The 21,025-nt window shown below is 42.8% G+C and overlaps 1 protein-coding gene across 6 annotated transcripts in view; it reads right to left on the reverse strand.

The window, feature by feature from the left end:
- ANKRD17 (ankyrin repeat domain 17) overlaps positions 1–21,025 on the reverse strand; it is a 488,939-nt gene that overhangs the window by 84,611 nt on the left and 383,303 nt on the right. For all 6 annotated transcript variants that reach the window (XM_029598806.1, XM_029598799.1, XM_029598782.1 and 3 more), the window contains exons 27-29: positions 17,499–17,654; positions 15,600–15,749; positions 6,281–7,914 (exon numbers count right to left, since the gene is read on the reverse strand). In XM_029598806.1, coding sequence (XP_029454666.1) covers positions 6,281–7,914; positions 15,600–15,749; positions 17,499–17,654 — 1,940 coding nt within the window. The remainder of the gene's footprint in view (positions 1–6,280; positions 7,915–15,599; positions 15,750–17,498; positions 17,655–21,025) is intronic.

Below are 21,025 nucleotides of genomic sequence, written 5' to 3' on the forward strand. Positions count from 1 at the left end.
GCTTAAATGGACTATACTTTTAATAGTCAGTACGGTAGCGAATAAACAAGTTAGACGGTTTGTATTTTTATATAGTCAGTCGGTAAGGCAGCTAGTAAGCAGAACTTAGTGTTTGTATTAAAAAAAAAAAAGTAGCCAGAAACTAGAAATAAGCTAGAAGCAGTATATACCTAAATAAAAAGGTTGAAAAGTTCAGTTCAGTTACTCATCTTGGACAGGTGTTGAGGTAGTGTAATTTGTTTTGAATAGGATATCACATTTGTTAATTAAGAGAGCAGTGACTGGAAGGGGGACAGTAAGCAAACCCACGGCTCTCGTGCTAAACTTTCAAAAGGGAAACATTGATAAAATGAGAAAAATAGTTATTAAAAAACTGAAAGGAGCAGCTACAAAAATAAAAAATGTGCAAGAGGCTTGGTTATTGTTAAAAAATACCATCATAGAAGCACAGTCCAGATGTATTCCACACATTAAGAAAGGTGGAAAGAAGGCAAAATGATTACCGGCATGGTTAAAAGGGGAGGTGAAAGAAGCTATTTTAGCCAAAAGATCTTCATTCAAAAATTGGAAGAAGGATCGAACAAAAGAAAATAGGATAATGTATAAACGTTGGCAAGTTAAATGTAAGACACTGATAAGACAGGCTAAGAGAGAGTTTGAAAAGAAGTTGGCCGTAGAGGCAAAAACTCACAGTAAAAACTTTAAAAAATATATCCGAAGCAGAAAGCCTGTGAGGGAGTCAGTTGGACCGTTAGATGATCGAAGGGTTAAAGGGGCACTTAGAGAAGATAAGGCCATCACTGAAAGATTAAATGATTTCTTTGCTTCGGTGTTTACTGAAGAGGATGTTGGGGAGGTACCTGTACTGGAGAAAGTTTTCATGGGTAATGATTCAGATGGACTGAATCAAATCACGGTGAACCTAGAAGATGTGGTAGACCTGACTGACAAACTGAAGAGTAGTAAATCACCTGGACCGGATGGTATACACCCCAGAGTTCTGAAGGAACTAAAAATTAAATTTCAGACCTATTAGTAATAATTTGTAATCTATCATTAAAATCATCCATTGTACCTGAAGACTGGAGGATAGCTAATGTAACCCCAATATTTAAAAAGGGCTCCAGGGGCAATCCGGGAAACTACAGACTGGTTAGCCTGAAGTCAGTGCCAGGAAAAATAGTGGAAAGTGTTCTAAACATCAAAATCACAGAACATATAGAAAGACATGGCTTGATGGAACAAAGTCAGCATGGCTTTACCCAAGGCAAGTCTTGCCTCACAAATCTGCTTCACTTTTTTGAAGGAGTTAATAAACATGTGGATAAAGGTGAACTGGTAGATGTAGTGTACTTGGCTTTTTAGAAGGCGTTTGACAAAGTTCCTTATGAGAGGCTTCTAGGAAAAGTAAAAAGTCATGGGATAGGTGGCGATGTCCTTTCGTGGATTACAAACTGGCTAAAAGTCAGGAAACAGAGAGTAGGATTAAATGGACAATTTTCTCAGTGGAAGGGAGTGGGCAGTGGAGTGCCTCAGGGATCTATAGTAGGACCCTTACTTTTCAATATATTTATAAATGATCTGGAAAGAAATATGATGAGTGAGGTAATCACATTTGCAGATGATACAAAATTGTTCAGAGTAGTTAAATCACAAGCAGATGGTGATAAATTGCAGGAAGACCTTGTGAGACTGGAAAATTGGGCATCAAAATGGCAGATGAAATTTAATGTGGATAAGTGCAAGGTGATGCATATAGGGAAAAATAATCCATGCCATAGTTACGCAATGTTAGGTTCCATATTAGGTGCTACTACCCAAGAAAGAGATCTAGGCATCATAGTGGATATCACATTGAAATAGTCCGTTCAGTGTGCTGCGGCAGTCAAAAAAGCAAACAGAATGTTGGGAATTATTAGAAAGAGAATGGTGAATAAAACAGAAAATGTCATAATGCCTCTGCATCGCTCCATGGCAAGTCTGCACCTTGAATACTGTGTACAATTCTGGTCGCCGCATCTCAAAAAAGATATAATTGCGATGGAAAAGGTACAGAGAAGGGCTACCAAAATGATAAAGAGAATGCAACAGCTCCCCTATGAAGAAAGACTAAAGAGGTTAGGCTTTTTCAGCTTGGAGAAGAGATGGCTGAAGGGGGATACGATAGAGGTGTTTAAAATCATGAGAGGTCTAGAACGGGTAGATGTGAATCTGTTATTTATGCTTTCGGATAATAGAAAGACTAGGGGACACTCCATGAAGTTAACATGTGGCACATTTAAAACTAATCGGAGAAAGTTTTTTTTCACTCAACGCACAGTTAAACTCTGGAATTTGTTGCCAGAGGATGTGGTTAGTGCAGTTAGTATAGCTGTGTTTAAACAAGGATTGGATAAGTTCTTGGAGGAGAAGTCCATTACCTATTAATTAAGTTGACTTAGAAATTAGCCACTGCTATTACTAGCAACGGTAACATGGGACAGACTTAGCTTTTGGGTACTTGCCAGGTACGTATGGCCTGGATTTGCCACTGTTGGAAACAGGATGCTGGGCTTGATGGACCCTTGGTCTGACCCAGTATGGCATGTTCTTATGTTCTTATACTACAGGTGATTCGATTCCCTCCCAAAGATGGGGATATCAACTTTTCTCAATTATCACAAGCAGAATTTTTGTTTGATCTGGACCCCTTGGCACCAAATGGTTTCAATGAATAGATAAATTAAAAACCATATCAGTTTATGTTGGCTTAACAAAATAATATATTTTACATTTAGAATGACACGGAATGACTGACAGGATCACTCTTGGTCCCCGCCACTTCCGGTACTTAGGTTAGTGTGGACAAGCATCCTTCTGGTTTCAATCAGTTGGAGACGCTGTTGTGAGACACAGGCATGGTTGTTTTGAGATAAGCAGCAGACTTATAAATGATTTGTAAGTATCTCACAATACCTATGCTCCGAGAACATTTTAAGTACTCCATGTAGAATATTACGTACTCCATGCAGAATACCTACACAATGTCCACAAATGTTTATATATCAACACCTTTGCTCCAAAATACAAGATTGTACATTGCCATTGAATAGACGTTTCTAAGTCATGGTATTCATTCCTGCTGTTTTTATGCTCCTGATGCAGACAAACGACACACTGGAACTGTACAGGCAGTGTCAGGTGGCAATTTGCAAAAAAGATTGGAATACCAAGGTTCTCATTTAAAGATAAATCTTTATTTACACAAATAATTCTTGAAAAAATTCTTGAATAGACTGACTATTAACTCTATAAGTGAATGGATCAAGCGTCTTTATATGATGGTCATATAGATTCTCGATTCATCACAAACTTTTCTATTGTTAACAAGGTAAATTTATATTATTTCAATATCATGGCTTTGGTTTTCACTCATGGTGTTTTTTTTTAAAGATTTTTTTTGTATTAACTTGTTTATCAGTTAGTAGGGATAATTTTGAATTATAACTCAGATGGTTCTTTACTTATAGACATATGGACTACTATGCTTTTATTGGAACTCACTATCTCTCCTGTTTCATTAGTATCTTTCAAAGATACCTCCCACTGAACCATGCACTATGCAACTGTGGGCCTTTTCCCTTGTTCTAGTTTAAAAGCTACTCTACATCCTTTTTAAAGTTTAGCACCAGCAGCCTGGTTCCACCTTGGTTAAGGTGGAGCCCACCTTTTTGGGAAAAAGACTCCCCCATTCTCAAAAGGTTGCCCATTCCCTACAAAACTGAATCCCTCTTCCCTGTACCATTGTCTCATCTACACATTGAGACTCAGGAGCTCTGCCTGCCTCTGGGGACCTGCGCGTGGAACAGGGATCAGTTCAGAGAATGCTACCCTGGAGGTTCTGGATTTCAACTTTCTACCTAAAATCCTAAATTTGGCTTCTAGAATTTTCCTCCCTATCAGTCCTATGTCGTCAGTGCCCACATGTACCACAACAGCTGGCTCCTCCCCAGCACTGTCTAAAATCCAATTTAGGTGATGAGTGAGATCTGCCACCTTTGCACTAGGCAGGCAAGTTACCAAATATTCCTCATGTCCACAAGTCACCCAACTATCTACATTACTAGTGTGTCTGTTCAGCTCTGAGCATGGTCACATGACTCAATTGTGTGACTGGTAAATCTGTGACACCAGAGAATACAGTATGCTCTAGCTCCACAAAACCAGAGAAGTTAATAAATTGAGTTTCTATTTTAAAAGAGACCTTTGCTTTTAAGACATTATCTTGGAAACTACAATGCCCTAAATAGCATATTAGAACATTTCAATAAAACTTTCTGTGCATTGAAAAATTATTTGGTCTTTTTCTGCTATTACTTACAATATTACATAATTTCACTTCATACTTAACACAGCATAATGCTTATAGTTCATCCACTTCTTTTAGAGTCTAATTTTCTACAGACTGCATAAATTACCAAATGCACAAACACAAGTGGGCCCGCAGACAGATTTATGCTGGTATTTTATAAACAGTGTGACAAAAGCTGCAGTTTATATAATACCACATATTTCTGCCCCAATAGGTGCATATATTTGTATTGCAGGAAAATGCACTTTCTTTATTCATTTTATAAAATTACATGCATATATTTTACATATGTATTAACTCAGAGTTATACACAAAGGCATGTAATTTATAAAGAATATTTGTGTGCATACTTGCGGTCACCAGTTCACCTCGACTCCAATCCCCACTACCAGTTAACACAAACTTCACACCCAAAAACTACAGGCAAGTGCAATTTCACTTCCGTATTTTTCGCACTATAAGACGCACCTGACCATAAGACACACCTAGGATTTAGAGGAGGAAAATAAGAAAAAAAAATTCTGTCCCTATGATGGGCTCTGTTCGGAGCTCCCCCTGGTGGCCTTCCGTGGGATTTTTTTTTTGGTTTTGTTTTTTTTATAAGTAAGGCAGAGAACATCCACACAGGTACTCACACTCACTGGTTTTCTCTCCCTTACATACATACATAGGCTCTTTCACACTCACTAGCTCTCTCCCCCACTCAATTCACTGGCTGTCCCTCACATATACACATACCCACAGACAATCACACACTCAGACTCTCTCCCTCATACACACAGCTCTCTCACACCAGTTATTGTAAACTTTCATGACTGCTCCAAATTTCAATAATAAATAGTCAGGGCTATATTACATTGATTAGGAGAGCAATTTGCTCCTAATATTTCAACTGGTAGCCACTTAATCAGCACAGGCAGTAATTCTATTTGCTGGTCTGTGTCATGTGCCCTCCCTCCCAGGCAGTATACCAACCCCATGACCCTCCAATACATCCAAACAAATGAGAAGGAAATGGCACCAACCACAAACCCCGATGCCATGTATCGTCCTCCGCCGGCAGATCCCCAAGCTCCCCGCCGGTCCTGGGGTGCATCACTGTGAAGATCGGTGTGGTGCAGGTCAGACATCAGCTGTTTGAACCGCGTGGGCTACGGAGGCCCCTCCAGTTCAAACAGCTCCCTGCCGGTCTGCTGTTTCCAGGGTGCATCCCACTGCGAAGGCCAGCACAGGTCAAATGCCAGCCGTCTGAACTGGAGGGGCCTCCGTAGCCCATGTGGTTCAAACAGCTGATGTCTGACCTGCGCCACGCCGACCCTCGCAGCAAGATGCACCCCGGGAACAGCAGACCGGCAGGGAGCTCAAGTTCCGCCGGCAGAAGACGACACACCTGTGCCACCATGCTGATTGGGCTGAGCTGGGAGGAGGAGGAAGGGGTCGGCGCGCGAGAGGGAGAGACGCTACATTCGCTCCATAAGACGCACAGACAATTTCCTCCCATTTTTTGGGGGGGAAAAAAAAAGTGCGTCTTATGGAGCGAAAAATACGGTAATTAGCAGGTGTAACAGCATACAGACAAGTTCGGTCATGTAACTGCACATACTGCTTACAAATAGCAACTTGTGTTGGTACTTCTGAGCTCCACCCTGGAGGGCCCCTTTTTTTCCATTAACATTTGCATGTGACACTGCCAAGTACATGTGTAGTCACGATGTTTCCAAAATAGCATACACATGTATACACGCTACTTACATATGACAATTTTACACATGGAAACCATTTGAAAATTAACCACTTAATGCACATCCTGTCAAGAACTTTGTGCACAGAACATTAGGTCCTTCAGAAATGGACCTTAAACTGCATGAATTAGACATCTGGTAATTATACTCTCTCTGGCACAGCTTTTTCAGTGCAAACCCCACTTACCTGAGGGAGTTGGTGCTGGCCTTTGCAATGGTGGCCTGAAACCAGGGGCTTTGGAAGTATCAGATGGAAGCATAAGATCAGAATTTGGCAAATATGAAGACTGTCCAGACAGCATGGAATCTGTTGGAGACTGGGATGAAACAGATCCCCCCCAAAAGGCATGAGTAGGAGCAGGACTGTTCTCAAACAATGCGCTGAAGGGCCCAAACGGCAAAGTAGAGCCAAAGTTGGCAGCCACAGGTTTGTTTCCTAGAAGGGCTGGGTTTTGAGAAGCACTCTGTGTGCTCAGAGTGGAAGGCATCTGCACGGATGATGGAACACTGTGTGGCCTTTTGATATGGTTCATGCTCACAGCGGCCACAGAATTCTGGGTAGAAGCTGAACTTTTATGAGAAGGATTCATTCCATGGGCAGGTGGTCTGATAGGCGTTTCAATTTTAGTTGTTGGCTGAGCAGATGCCGTTGGTGGTGGATGAGATAAAATATAGTTCACAGGAGGATTAGAAGGAACTGCTACTGCTGTGGCGGAGGAACAACTGGCTGCTAGATTAGGAGGTGCAGTCATTCGTGGGTCTGGTGGAGAAACCTGAGACTGTAGGATGGCAGGTCTCATCTCTTGAGATCCTGGTGTCTGCTGATGAGTGGTATGCACGGATGAACTCCCGCCAGAACTAGCACCAGATTGCTTACTGCTGGCTGAATTAATTCCTTCCACTGCCAGCGAACTAACCACCTCTGGTTCAGAGGACAGCATACCTCTGTTTGGAGAAGCTGTAAGACAGTCAGAAGGGCTGTTTCTGGATACTCCTCCTGGCAGGGCTGGTGGTGATGGGGAAGGAGATGACACTGAGCAGTGTTCTTTGGCAGTAGGTACAGGATAAGTGGAGGTTATAGGTGCTGTAGTGTGGTTGCTCGCTGTGGTTGTAACAGTGGTTGTGGTGGCATTGGAAGTTTTCACCACTGTGACAAAAAGCTGTCTTCTGACCGAAGGTGAACTAGGGCTGCCGCTCACACAGGAAACAGGCACAGTAGAGGTTGCAGAGCTCATTGCAATTGTCAGATTTGACGAAGAGAGCCCCAAATTCACCTGAGAACCACTGCTACTCTGGTTGCTATGGCGAGGCAACATATGAGGTTTAGGCGAGTTGGTAGCTCTAGCAGGGCTCAGAGGCCTGACAGGAAAAGGTCCCCAGGTAGACTGAGCTGGGGGAAAAGTACCTCCAAAGTGAGTCATAGGCAACCTAGGTGGACGAATTTGCTGGAAAGTCTGAGCAGCAAGTAAAGCATGAGCAAACTGTGAAGGCGGGTATGCCAAGGGAAGAGAGACTGGAAAACCAGGTCGCACATTAATTGGATTCTTCATCGTTTTGTGGGCAGTTGCTGAAGTAATTGCAGGCACGGCGAGTGCTGTGGCAGTTTGGAAAGTTGATGAGGCGGCTACTGCTGTGACCTTGATCCCCATTATGGAGCTATTAACAGCTGCAAGTGTGGCAGAGGTGGATGACCCCAGTTTAGAATATACTGCAGAGCTTTTCAATCGATTCTTTGGAATAAGTTCATCAATTTCTTTGTCTGGATCCTTAATCAGAGCATTGATTAGCTGTGTTGCTTGCCTAGTCGATTCTGTGCCGCCCCTATATTAAGAATCAACACATTCAAATAAATTGTTTATGTGATTTATTTTTCTTATTTTTATTCTTATAATCTAACCTTTCCCATACATAATCCAAGGCAGAGAACCATCAGTAAAATATTAAAAATCAAATTCATATAAAACACATTGCAAAACAAAACAGGAGCATTTAAAAAGAACAGAGAGCAACAGCTCATCTTATGTTCTAACAGTCAATACATTCAAAGCATCATATCCCTTATATAAAAGCTCAATGATTCTAGGCTCTTTCATCTTGCTCTAATAATAAATCAAAGGACACCATTTTTAACATACACAAGATTAATATTGAAATGTAGATGATATAATTCATAGTTCAGCTTCCAATTAAAGGCATACTCTAATAACCCCCAAAAAATTACCAGAAGCTAGTTAAGAACTTAAATGAATCAATACTACTTGCTAGCCTTTGAAAGGCTAGTTTATAGTCAAAGATCCCTAAACTAAAAAGCAGTATAAACAAAAAAAAAACAAAAAACGACTCAGCAGCCAAATTATAGGATCCTGTCAAAGGTATCTACAAGCAAGAGTATTTTTAAGGCCTTTCTAAAATGATACAGATCTGTGGTGAGAGGTAGATCTTACTACTGCTTCCCAACCCTCTCCTGGAGGCACACCTAGCCAGTCATATATTCAGGATGTCTGTAAAGAATGTGCATGAGAGACAGAACAGACAGTGCAAACAGTTGTACAAGATTTTTCCAACTGTGAATACACCAAAAAAATTTAAAGAACTCTAGTGTGAATTTTTATCTCATGCTATACTAAATTTTATATTGGAATAATGTAGTAAATATCTATACAATTAAAAATAGAATTACAAACCTTGACTGGGTAAAAAAAACCTGCTCAATGTTTTATATAGAACTGCCAAACAGGCTATTTAAATTCTGACCATTGCAAGCATAAACACCCAAAACTGCTATGTGCACTACTCTTGTTATAAATAACTACAAAAGTATTTCCTACAAAAACTATTGCCTCTATAGATACAACTCATTGTTGAACTAAATCTTAAGTTTTGAACGACTAAAATTATTTAAATGGAGAGAACTGTATAACCACTCTTGAATCCAAACTATGGCGGGCAACCAGGAAGGTGTTCAAATCCTGACAAGGTCATTTTGCCAAAATGGCTTCCTCAAGGGGAAGAGGCTGCACTGTGCTCTGAGAATAATTGTAGGTACACTACAAACGCTGGTTTCTTGTAAATTTTATTCTTTACTTGGCTTTGCTTGATAGTTCATTATGCAAACTCCATCTCCATATTATAAAGACTCCGGTCACTAGCGCTAGAATTCAAACTAGGCACAAACTTCCTTACTGAAAAGGTTTAGTTCAGCAACTGAGTTGCATCAATAGAGGCAATAGTTTTTGTAGTTATTTAAGGCAAAAGTGGAAAACAGACGTCATAGTGGATAATAAATTGAAATTGTCTTCTAAGTGTAAGGTGTTAAGACAATGTTAAGAATTATTAGGAAGGGAATGGCAAATAAAACAATGGATGTCATAATGCCTCTGTATCTCTCCCATGGTGAGACCACAGCTTGAATACTGTGTGTAATTCTGGTCACATCTTAAAAAAAGATGTAGTTGCACTAGAGAAAGTGCAGAGTTGGGTGACCAAAATGATAAGGGACATGGGACGGCTTCCTTATTAGGAAAGCTAAAGAGGAGGAGAGGAGTGTTATGATACAGACCTTCAGATACTTGAAAGGTTTTAATGATCCATGGTGGTCGTCAAACCTTTTCCATTGGAAACAATTTAGTAGAACTAGGGGTCACGATTTGAAACTCCAGGGAGGAAGACTTAGAACCAATGTCAGCAAATATTTCTTCACGAAGAGGGTGGTGGATGCCTGAAATGTCCTTCTGGAGGAAGTGGTGAAGACAAACTGTGAAAGATTTCAAAAGGGCATGGGATAAACTCTGTGGATCCCTAAAGGCTAGAGGATGGGAATAAATAAAAAAGCTTGGGGGTAACCTGCACGGAGCAGCAGTTACTACCTTGGGAAGCTTGCTGGGCAGACTGGATGGACCATTTTGGTCTTTTTCTGCCATCATTACTATGTTAGAAGTTAGTGCTGTTCAGTTTGAAGAAGAGACTGAGGGGGGGGGGGGATATGATAGAGGTCTACAAAATCATGAAAGGACTAATTCTCTCAGATAATAGAAGGAATAGGAGGCATTCCATGAAGTTAGCAAGTAGCTCATTTAAAACAAATCAAAGAAAATTATTTTTCACTCAGTGCATAGTTAAGCTCTGAAAATAATTGCCAGAGGATGTGGTTACAGCAGTTAGTGTAACTGGATTTAGAAAAGGTTTGGAAAAGTTCCTAGAGGAAAATTACTGTTTGGGTACTTTCCAGGTTCTTGTGACTTGGATTGGCCACTGTTGGAAACAGGATGCTGGGCTTGATGGACCTTGGTCTGACCCAGTATGGCATATCTTATGTTCTTATGACATATTACATGGCTACTCGGTTATTGGTGTGGAATCAGGACAACTTTGCTGGATAGCTGATCTCTGAAAGCCCATAGTGTACACCTGATTGCCCAAAGCTCCAGGAAGTTGATTTGACTAGAGCATTCCTCTGGCGGACCAGAGACCCTGAGTGTTGAGCCCATCTACATGAGCTCTCCCATCCCAGAGTGGATGCATCTGAGGTTAGGACAATTTGGGTAGGGGGACTTCGAAACAAGATCCCCTGTTCCAGATTTGAAAGTACCCGACACCAGGACAATAAGTCCCGGAGAAATGGAGTGACTCAGATGCAATGCTGGAGGCTCTGAGTAGCCTGGCACCACTGTGGCCTCAGGCTACTCAGTGTAAACATTTCATGTGTAAACATTTCAAGGGATTAACATGGACGGTTGCGGCCATATGGCCTTATAACCTCAACATGTGCCAGGCCGATACCTGCTGGCTCTCTGCCATGACGGTCACCAAGGTGACTGCCCTCTGGCGACACAGGAAAGTCTTGGCCTGATCCATGTCTAACAGGACTCCTGAGAAGTCAAATTGAAGTGATGGACTGAGATGGGACTTTGGGTAGTTGAGAACGAACCCTAGTGATTCCAGTACCTGGATGGTCAAGCACCTGTACCTGATGGCCCCTGCCTGAGACGTGCTCTTGACCAGCCAAATATCCAGTTACAGGAAAACATGCACTCCCAGCCTGTGGAGGTGTGCCACAGCTAGGCATTTTGTGAAGACCCATGGTGCTGACGCAAGCCCGAATGGCAAAATCTGGTACTAGAAGTGTTTTCCCACCATAAATTAGAGGTACTTCCTGTGAGCAGGGAAGATCTTAATATAGGTGTATGCATCCTTTAGGTCGAGGAAGTATATATAGCCAGTCCCCTTTTAGCAAGAGGAGAATCAAGGTGCCCAGGGAAACCATCTTTAACTTTTTTTAAATTTTTTTTAAGAAGCTTGTTCAAGGCCCTTAGGTCTAGGATGGAATAGAGTCAACCTGTTCTCTTTGGAATCAGGAAGTACCTGGAGTAGAATCCATGTCCTATTAGCCTTGGTGGTAAGGGCTTGACTGCTCTGGCCTTTAAGAGGGAGGAGAGCTCCACTAGTAGTACCTCCTGATGCGCTACCAGCCCCCAAAATGAGCACAGAGGGCAATTTGACGGGACACCAAATAAGTTCAATTGGTACCCCTGACGAACAACGGACAGAAGCCACTGGTCAGAGGTTATGCAGGGCCACCGGTTAACAAAAACACACAGCCTTCCCTTGACCAGAGAGTCCATTGTTCTGAGTATGGGCAACTGGCTTACACTCCCCTAGGGCTCAGTCAAAACCCCATCCCTGGAGTTGACTGAGGAGCCAGCTGGGGCTTGGGGGCTCTCTGCTGCCTGGGTCGGCCGTAGGAGCTCCTCGACCCCAGTCTTGCTGGCCCTCCTGGATGAGGAGGACGCATCAGGAGAACTGGCAGAGAGTTGGAGGATTTCGTGGTGGTCCCAAAGTTGGGTCACAGCATCCCTCAGCCTATCACTGAAGAGATTCTGTCCAGTACATGGCATGTCAGTGAGTCATTCCTGCACCTCTGGTTGGAGTTCCAAGGACTGCAGCGATGCAATTCTGCAGGCACTGATTCCCACTGCAGAGACTCTCCATGACGTCTTGAAAACATCATAGGTCGCACGGACCTCGTGTTTTCGGAATTCCAGACCATTATGCACCAGCAATATGAGAGTGTCTTGCTGCTGTTGAGGCAGCTGCTCAGCCACCTCCTGGCACCTGTTTCTAGATGTGCGGCGAGTACTGGCCCATGAAGAGCTGGTAGGCGGCAATAAGAACATAAAAAATTGCCATACTGGATCAGACCAAGGGTCCATCAAGCCCAGCATTCTGTTTCCAACCGTGGCCAGTCCAGGCTTCAAATACCTGGCAAGTACCCAAACATTAAGTAGATCCCATGCTACTGATGCCAGTAATAGCAGTGGCTATTCTTTAAGTCTTCTTGATTAATAGCAATTAATGGACTTCAAGAACTTATCCAAACCTTTTTTAAACCCAGCTACACTAACTGCACTAACCACATTCTCTGGCAACAAATTCCAGAGCTTAATTGTGCGTTGAATGAAAAAGAATTTTCTCTGATTAATTTTAAATGTGTTACTTGCTAACTTCATGGCATGCCCCCTAGTCCTATTATCCGAAAGAGTAAATAATTCCCATGTACCCGTTCTAGACCTCTCTTGATTTTAAAGACCTCTATCATATCCCGCCTCAGCTGTCTCTTCTCCAAGCTAAACAGCCCTAACCTCTTTTGCCTTTCCTCATAGAGGAGCTGTTCCATCCCCTTTATCATTTTTTGGTTGCCCTTCTCTATACCTTCTCCATCATAATTATATCTTTTTTGAGATGGAGAGACCAGAATTGTACACAGTATTCAAGGTGTGGTCTCACCATGGAGCAATACAGAGGCATTATGACATTTTCCGTTTTATTCACCATTCCCTTCCTAATAGTTCCTAACATTGTTTGCTTTTTTTTTTTTTTGACTGCCACAGCACACTGAGCCAACGATTTCAATGTATTATCCACTATGATGCCTAGATCTTTTTCCTGGGTGGTAGTTCCTAATGTGGAACCTAACATCGTATAACTATAGCATGGATTATTTTTCCATATATGCATCACCTTGCACTTGTTCACATTAAATTTCATCTGCCATTTGGATGCCCAATCTTCCAGTCTCGCACGGTCCTCCTGCAATTTATTACAATCCGCTTGTGATTTAACTACTCTGAATAATTTTGTATCTGCAAATTTGTTTACCTCACTCATCATATTCCTATCCAGTTCATTTATAAATCTATTGAAAAGCACAGGATCAAGTACAGATCCCTGAGGCACTCCACTGTTTACCCTTCTCCAGTGAGAAAATTGACCATTTAATCCTATTGTTTCCTGTCTTTTAACCAACCTGTAATCCACGAAAGGACACTGCCTCTTATCCCAATGATCATGGCACCTTGAAATACCTTCCTCCCAAGAGAGTCCATCACTCTATGGTCCTTCCCTGGGGGCAATGAAAAATGAGTCTGAGAGTGCTTGGCCCCCTTGAGGACGGATTTGACCACCACCAATTGGTGGGGCAGCTGACCCTTATCGAATCTGGCAGCATTCTGGATGAGGTAAACCCTGTCTGCCTTCTTTTTGATGGGAGGCACTGTGAGGGGGTGTTCTCATATCCTCAGCAGCAACTTAAGGATCTCATGGATCGGGACTGCTGTCATCTCCTTAGGAGGTTCCACGAACAGGAGGATCTCAAAGCATTTTGTGCCTGGCACCTTACTCCATCAATAACTGAAAAGGGATGGCTTCCGCCATCACCCTCACAAACCCTGCGAAGGTTAAGTCCTCAAGCAGAGACTTCCTTTGCACCTTTGGAGAAGGTTCTAAGGGAGGCCCTCTGAGGACTCCTAAACATCCCCCCAGGGGTCATAGGTTTCCTCATCCTCACCAAACACTGGACATAGGCCAAACACCTAGGGAATGGGTCCCTAGGTGTTTGGCCTATGTCCAGTGGTGCAGGCACCAGTAGAACTGGATGGGGGGGGGGGGGGGGCAGGCCTCCGCTGGCCTCTGTGGAGCTTCCTCCTTGACGGAACCGGCAACAACTACTGTATTGTTAGGGGGAGGCCTCTGTGCCCAGCAGGGGATCTAATGCTGTCCCAAGAACTGATGCCAACTGGGTCAATAACTCACTGAGTACGCTGAGCTTCTTCAGAAGTGGTACAACGACGGGCAGCACCGGGTCTGGTGCCGTCAGTGCTACAGGACCAAAACCCTGCAGCGCCCATTCCACCGCTAGCTGGACTCAACACTCCAGCTCTTCTTCGAACATTGCCATTGCGAAGGCTGACGGAGAAAGGAGGGGTAGCCATATCTTCCTTGGACCCTTGAGGTGGATCGGTGACTGGCAACAGGATCAGTGGAGACCATCTTGGATCCATGGCACTGATGGAGTATTGGCACTCCTTGCCACAGGATCGCTTTGGGGGCATCACAGCAAAAGCTGGTGCATCCCTGTGCCCGGCACTGATGCTTCTTCAGCTTCCTTCGATGCTCAGTTTCAATCCTTCCCCAGTGCAGAGGTCGATGATGAACTACCCAACGTCCTCGGCCTGGAAGAGTCAGTCTTCGGCGGCCCTGTCTGCCAGAGATATCGATGGAGCCAGTCCTGCCAATGTCGATGGCTCGGTGTCCATCGGTGCGGCTCCTTGGTCTTTCGATGCCGATGGCTCAGACTTCTTCAACCCAAAGAGTTGCTCCATCTTGTTGAATCGAAGCAGACATTACTTCAGGGTCATCTGGGCGCATAAGCAAGAAACCTAGATGTATCCTCTGCCTAGGGGGCATTGCATGACATGTCTCATGCAGATCTGTAATGGATATGACCCTCAGGCACTAGGGACATCGCCGAAATCTGGACATGGCATGACAGACGAAACAAAAGGGACACTAACGGAAAATGATGGCAGTGGGGTGTTGATGGATGGTGGGCACCGATGCACTGCCGCCAAGGGGGAATTGACGAAAACCCTGACTAGGAGACACTATGGGAAGGCACCAAGAGGGATCTGGCGATGGAACAAAGAGGGAAAAACCCCACAAAAAACGCAAGAAAAACAGTTTTCCACAAGGCCAAAAAAACAGCCAAAGTGAGCTCACTTACACAGTGATGCTTATAGCTCTGCTGAAAGAGAGACTGGAGAAAGTCCCCATGTGGACACATGGTATAGGGCATGCTCAGTGTGCCTAGTTAAAGTTATATAAACTTTGACATAAGTTTTCCACATAGGGGTTTCCAATGGATTGTCACGCATGTGTGAGAATTACCATCCTGTTTGTCCTTGGAGAACAAAGCAAATGTACAGCTGTCCATTGGGAAAAACAGAGCCCATATACACGCATGCATCGATATCTATTCCTTTATCTCTTACAGCAATGTTTTACAATTTATTTCAGAAGTATTACTGGGTAGCACTTGACTAAACAATAACTAAAATTTTAAATTCCAACTAACATTGAAATGGAACACTCCTTTATCAAAATACCCCAAAACAATTTCTATCAAAGGTCTGTCACACCCACAAATATGAAGAAAACAATGCATGACTTACCTTATTGTTATTATTCTGTCCCCTGTCTTATCCTTTTGTTTGTCAATATCTATATGTGCTCCAGTGAATTCCCTTATAGCATTGATGTTACAACCACCTCTTCCAATCACTCTGGAAATTACTGTAGATGGAACGGAAACCTTTTTTGACCTAGGAATAATCAAGTCAGCAAAAACTATTCAACACATATGAAAAGCGGTACAATCTGAATGCCCCCACTCACAATTTTATGTTTGCCCTTCTCCCATCACTTATATAAATTATCAGCATTCTTGAAAGAAAGCTCTTCTGTTACAAAATCAATAGTGGCTTATTATCCATTCAGATTACAGCCTCCTCTCTGGCATGATAAATGTTTTATAGCCAGAGGAGTTATGGGATAACTTGCATGAAATATGAGCTTTGAGATCCTTTGAACATTCATCTTGCATCTGAAGTAGCAGTAATCAGATGCATTCATGTTCTCCATTCAACAGAAGAGTACAAGTGAACCAACATTATTGCTCTGTTGCTAGCTACTGCCACAAATACTATATACCTAGCAGCACCAGGGAGCCCTTATTTCTAGGGAAGAAATACATCTCACAACTTGTTTCAGCTTCTACTGCCTGACAGACATTTTCACTTGGATGTACATGCGCCTCTGATCTTTAGAAGACCTCTTCCTTAATTAGAACCTCAATTTGCTGGTCAGATTTTGTGTCAAGACACAAAAGCCAGTTTATACAATGAATATTCCTTAAGAAGACAATTCTCTTGTTACCTGATCTAGGGGTTGCCACTTCACCCTGGATCAACCCAAATAGGCTAAGCAAGTCCTGGCTTTGCCCTATTGTGTGCATAGAAATGTAGTACTACTATTCTCGAGGAAATCAAAACTACAGCTTTATACATGCAAAGGGGAAAATCCCAGAACTGGATCAGCCTGTTCGCAATGACCTGGGTGATATGGCATTGACCTGGGTGACATGGCAACTCCTAGCTTGATCCCTCTGGTGCTGTCATAGACCAATGTGCATCACAATCCTATATAATCAGGGACCTTCATTTTCATTTGTGTTATTTTTCCCATAATTTATCAGTGTTTATTATAATGAACAAAAATAGGAGAACTTTGATAGGAAAAAGTGTTTTTTTCCCCATTGATTTTCTCCCTTTTATTCATTAACAACAAGCCTTCAAGCCAACAAGCCTTCCCGGACAACCCATAACCACCTCCTACTCCTGTAACAATGTTACTGTAAATATTCATTAAGTTATTTATCTTATCCTCATACAATTCATTTTACTCCCCAATGTTCCTCTTTTTTCTCTCTCCCAGTTATTCTACCCTCGGTTTTTTGTAACTGCTTCCCCTTTGCACCAGTTTAGTTCTACTGTTCTATGCACCCCTTGTTTCTATGTAAACCAGCATGATGTGACTTGTTCATGAATGCCGGTATATAAAAAACCTAAATAAATAAAAATTATAATAAAAATTAAAATTCCAGTAAAAAATAAAATAAAAACTCAAAACAAAAGTCCTTATATGTCATGACAGGCTGACTCCAAAGGCGACAAATCTTTTACACAAATTGCTTGTTAATAGCAGGAATTGAGTTTAAGAAATTCAGAAAGTGTGATGTTATTTTAAGGTATCACCCTCTTGGAATGGGATTTTATTTGATTTTCTTGTGATATGGGGAGCACCAAATATTTTGGTGTTTATACTTTATTTTTTTTGCACAGCTTGCATTCTTTTGGCCTTAAGAAAAAAGATAAAGCTCCTAGCTTGGCTCAAGCTATTTTATTCATTAATTTCCAGTACATGAGACGGAAGAAGCTCAGTGTTTTCTAAAAACAAACCAGCATGAAGTATAAAATAACATAGCAATCTTGCACTTTCAAATTTGTATGTACCTTCTAACAACTTCTTTCCATCCTTCTTCCCGTTTCTGTCCCCTTTTTGGGCTTGCTATAGTTAATTTTCCATTTGGGGAGGAAAGTGGAGAAGTACCAGATTTACTGCACATAGACAAAGTGCTACCAGTCACTTCATTAACAGATTCAGACAATCTAAAAAAGGACAAAAAAGAAGAGAATAGATTAATAAAACACAAGAAACATGAGGCCAATATTCAGTAGGTCTGTTAGTGGACAAGTTATCTAGCTAAAGTCAGCGAAATAACTTGTCCTGGATATTCAGTGGGATGAATTTTTTTTTTTTTTTTTACACACAGGATTGCCACTTAACCAGATATCTTTTGAAAATAACCAGTTAAGTGGCAGGTTATCCAGCTAACAGCTGGATTTAACTAAAATTTGGCTGTTAGCCAGATAACTTTGGCATATCCTGGAACATCTTTTTATCCACCTAATTAAGAACATAAGAACATAAAAAATTGCCATGTTGGGTCAGACCAAGGGTCCATCAAGCTCAGCATCCTTTTCCAACAGAGGCCAAACCAGGCCATAAGAACCTGGCAATTACCCAAACACTAAGAAGATCCCATGCTACTGATGCAATTAATAGCAGTGGCTATTCCCTAAGTCAACTTGATTAACAGCAGTTAATGGGCTTCTCCTCCAAGAACTTATCTATACCCTTTTTAAACCCAGCTACACTAAGTGCACTAACCACATCCTCTGGCAACAAATTCCAGAGCTTAATTGTGCGTTGAGTGAAAAAATTTTCTGTATAGCCAGATAAGCGGCTAAATACTGCAAAACTTGCCATTTACGCTGATAACTTTGAGTTATCCATCTATATGGCTTTCAATATTGACTTCATTGTGCACAAATATACTGCTAACCTCTCTCTGTGTAAGTGGGGAGTAAAAAGATAAAGATACCACTGATAAGGATGATAAAAAACCTTAATGGAACAAGGCATGTTCTGTCTATTGAAATGAGATACTTGATAAGCAGATGTTTTAAAAAAATTATAGAGCTAGAGAGATCCATATTGAGTACACCATTGAGCAGGAAAGTTTTCCAGGAAAAGGTAACCTGATAACTTTAGCTGGATATTTAGCAGAACTTAAAACAAGTTGACTTACCATAAACTGGGTTCTCCATAGACATTAGGATGAAGTAGTCATGACACATGGGGGTGATGTCACACAAAGATCTCTCTCTGGCTCAGCAAAATTTTTATTACTGAGCATGCATGGGAGTTCCTGCATGCACGTGCTACCTCATGAGCCCCTCAGTCAATTGTAGAGATTAACTCTGGCAAGGTAGCCAACACTCCAGGGAAGCAGGCAGGGATTAAGAAAGGAAAATTGGTTCTTACCTGCTAATTGTTGTTCCTATAATATCACAGATCAGTCCAGACAAGTGGGTTTTGCCTCCCTACCAGCAGATGGAGTCAGAGAAACAAACATTGAAGCACTGCTACATAACTCAGTGTGCCACCTGCAGTCCCCTCAGTATTGACCTGTACTCAAGCCAAGATGTAACCCCAAAACCCCTTTCTTGGGCTAACAGGGAAAGCTATAGGGTTGGAAACCCCCAAAAACTGAAGCCCAAAACACTCCCAAAAACTAAATCTGAAAAACCCAAACCATGATCAACAACTACCCAAATACCCTGAAAGGCAAACCAACTTGAACCACCAGTTGGCAAAAAAAAAACCCAACAGTCTTTCGGCAGTGATGGGATGGGTCTCTGGACTGATCTGTGGTATTACAGGAACGAAAATTAGCAGCTTAAGAACCAATTTTCCTTTCCTGAACATACCCAGATCAGTCCAGACAAGTGGGATGTACCAAAGCACCCCTAGACTGGGCGGGAACCCGAAAGACCCGTACGCAGAACAGTCTCACCAAAGAATGCTTCTTCCTGCGCCCTCATGTCCATGCGGTAATGTCTGGTGAAAGTATGCAACAAGGACCACACCGCAGCCCTACAAATCTCCTGAGGCGACAGAAACTGACATTCTGCCCAGGAAGTGGCTAGCGATCTTGTGGAGTGCGCCTTCAGCCCCGCTGGAACTTGACGGCCCTTTCAAATATAGGCCGCGCAAATAGCCGCTTTCAGCCAATGGGAAATGGTAGCCTTAGAGGCCTTCTCTCCCTTCTTCCTGCCCCCATATAGGACAAAAAGGTGATCAGAGTGCCGGAACTATTCAACAGCTCCAGATAACACAACAGAGTTCTCCTCACATCCAAAAAGATGCAGCTCCCTGCCCCTAGGGGAATCCTTAGACCACTCCGGAAAAGACAGGTGGTCTACCAATTGATTAACATGAAAGGACACTACCTTAGACCAAAAAGAGACCATCCGCAAGGAAACCCCGACATGGGAAATCAGCAGAAAGGGCTTCTTGCAAGACGGTCTGTAACTCCGAAACCTGTCTGGCCGAACAGAAGGCCACCAGGAATACTGCCTTCAGAGTCAAAGCCTTCAGTGTCGCTCTCCTTAAAGGCTCAAATGTAGCCCCACACAAAACTCGCAAGACCAAATTAAGGCTCCAAATTGGGCATAACTTCTGGACTGTAAGTCGCAAATGTTTGACTGCTTTTAAGAAACAAATCAAGTCTGTACAAGAGCCCAAGAACCTCCCTCGCCATTTGCCCCTAAGAGAGACCAAAGCTGACACCTGAACGTGAATACAACTATAGGCGAGACCCCTATACAAGCTTTGTTGCACAAATTCCAAAATGAGAGGAACCTCCACTGATAGGGGATGCACCTGTCTCCAAAGTCATTAAGACTCAAACGCCTTCCAGACCTGAATATATGCCAAAGTGGCAGGTCAACGAGCCTAGAGAAACATGGATATAACTTGCTCCAAATATCCTTCCAGGCACAGCCACCACCTCTCAAAAGCCAAGCCACGAGACAAAAGTGATCCTCTCGATACAAAAATATAGGCCCCTAACACAGCAACTTTGGTAGATGAGCCAGCTGAAGGGATCCAACCACCGCCAGATGCACCAGATCTACAAACCACAAACACCGCAGCCACTTGGGCACTACCAATACCACAGAACCAGGAAGCACCTCTATACGCCTCCGAATTAGACCGATCAGAGGAGGAAACATGGACAGCAGGACCCCCAACGACCAAGGGAACAGTAGAGCATCCAGGCCCATCAAACCAACCTCTCTTTTGCGACTGAGAAACCTGTGTTGAACCGTGTCGCAATGAGGCCCAGCTGGAAAACTCCCCAAGCACAAATGTGGTTCCAAGCCTTGTGGGACAACTCCCATTCCCCTGGGTCCAGTTGCTGCCTGCTGAGGAAGTCTGCCTGTATGTTTTCCGCCCCTGTGACATGCAAGGCCCCTATGCCCTCAAGATGGTGCTCTGCTCATATTAACAAATGCCATGCCTCCAGAGCTACTGCCCGACTATTCGTCCCGCCTTGATGGTTTATGTACGCCACAGTTGTCACATTGTCCAAAAACACGCAAATCTGTGTCTGTGGTGACCACCACACAGG

The sequence above is a fragment of the Rhinatrema bivittatum genome, chromosome 1 (assembly GCF_901001135.1).
Source record: "Rhinatrema bivittatum chromosome 1, aRhiBiv1.1, whole genome shotgun sequence".
Classification (NCBI taxonomy): domain Eukaryota; kingdom Metazoa; phylum Chordata; class Amphibia; order Gymnophiona; family Rhinatrematidae; genus Rhinatrema; species Rhinatrema bivittatum.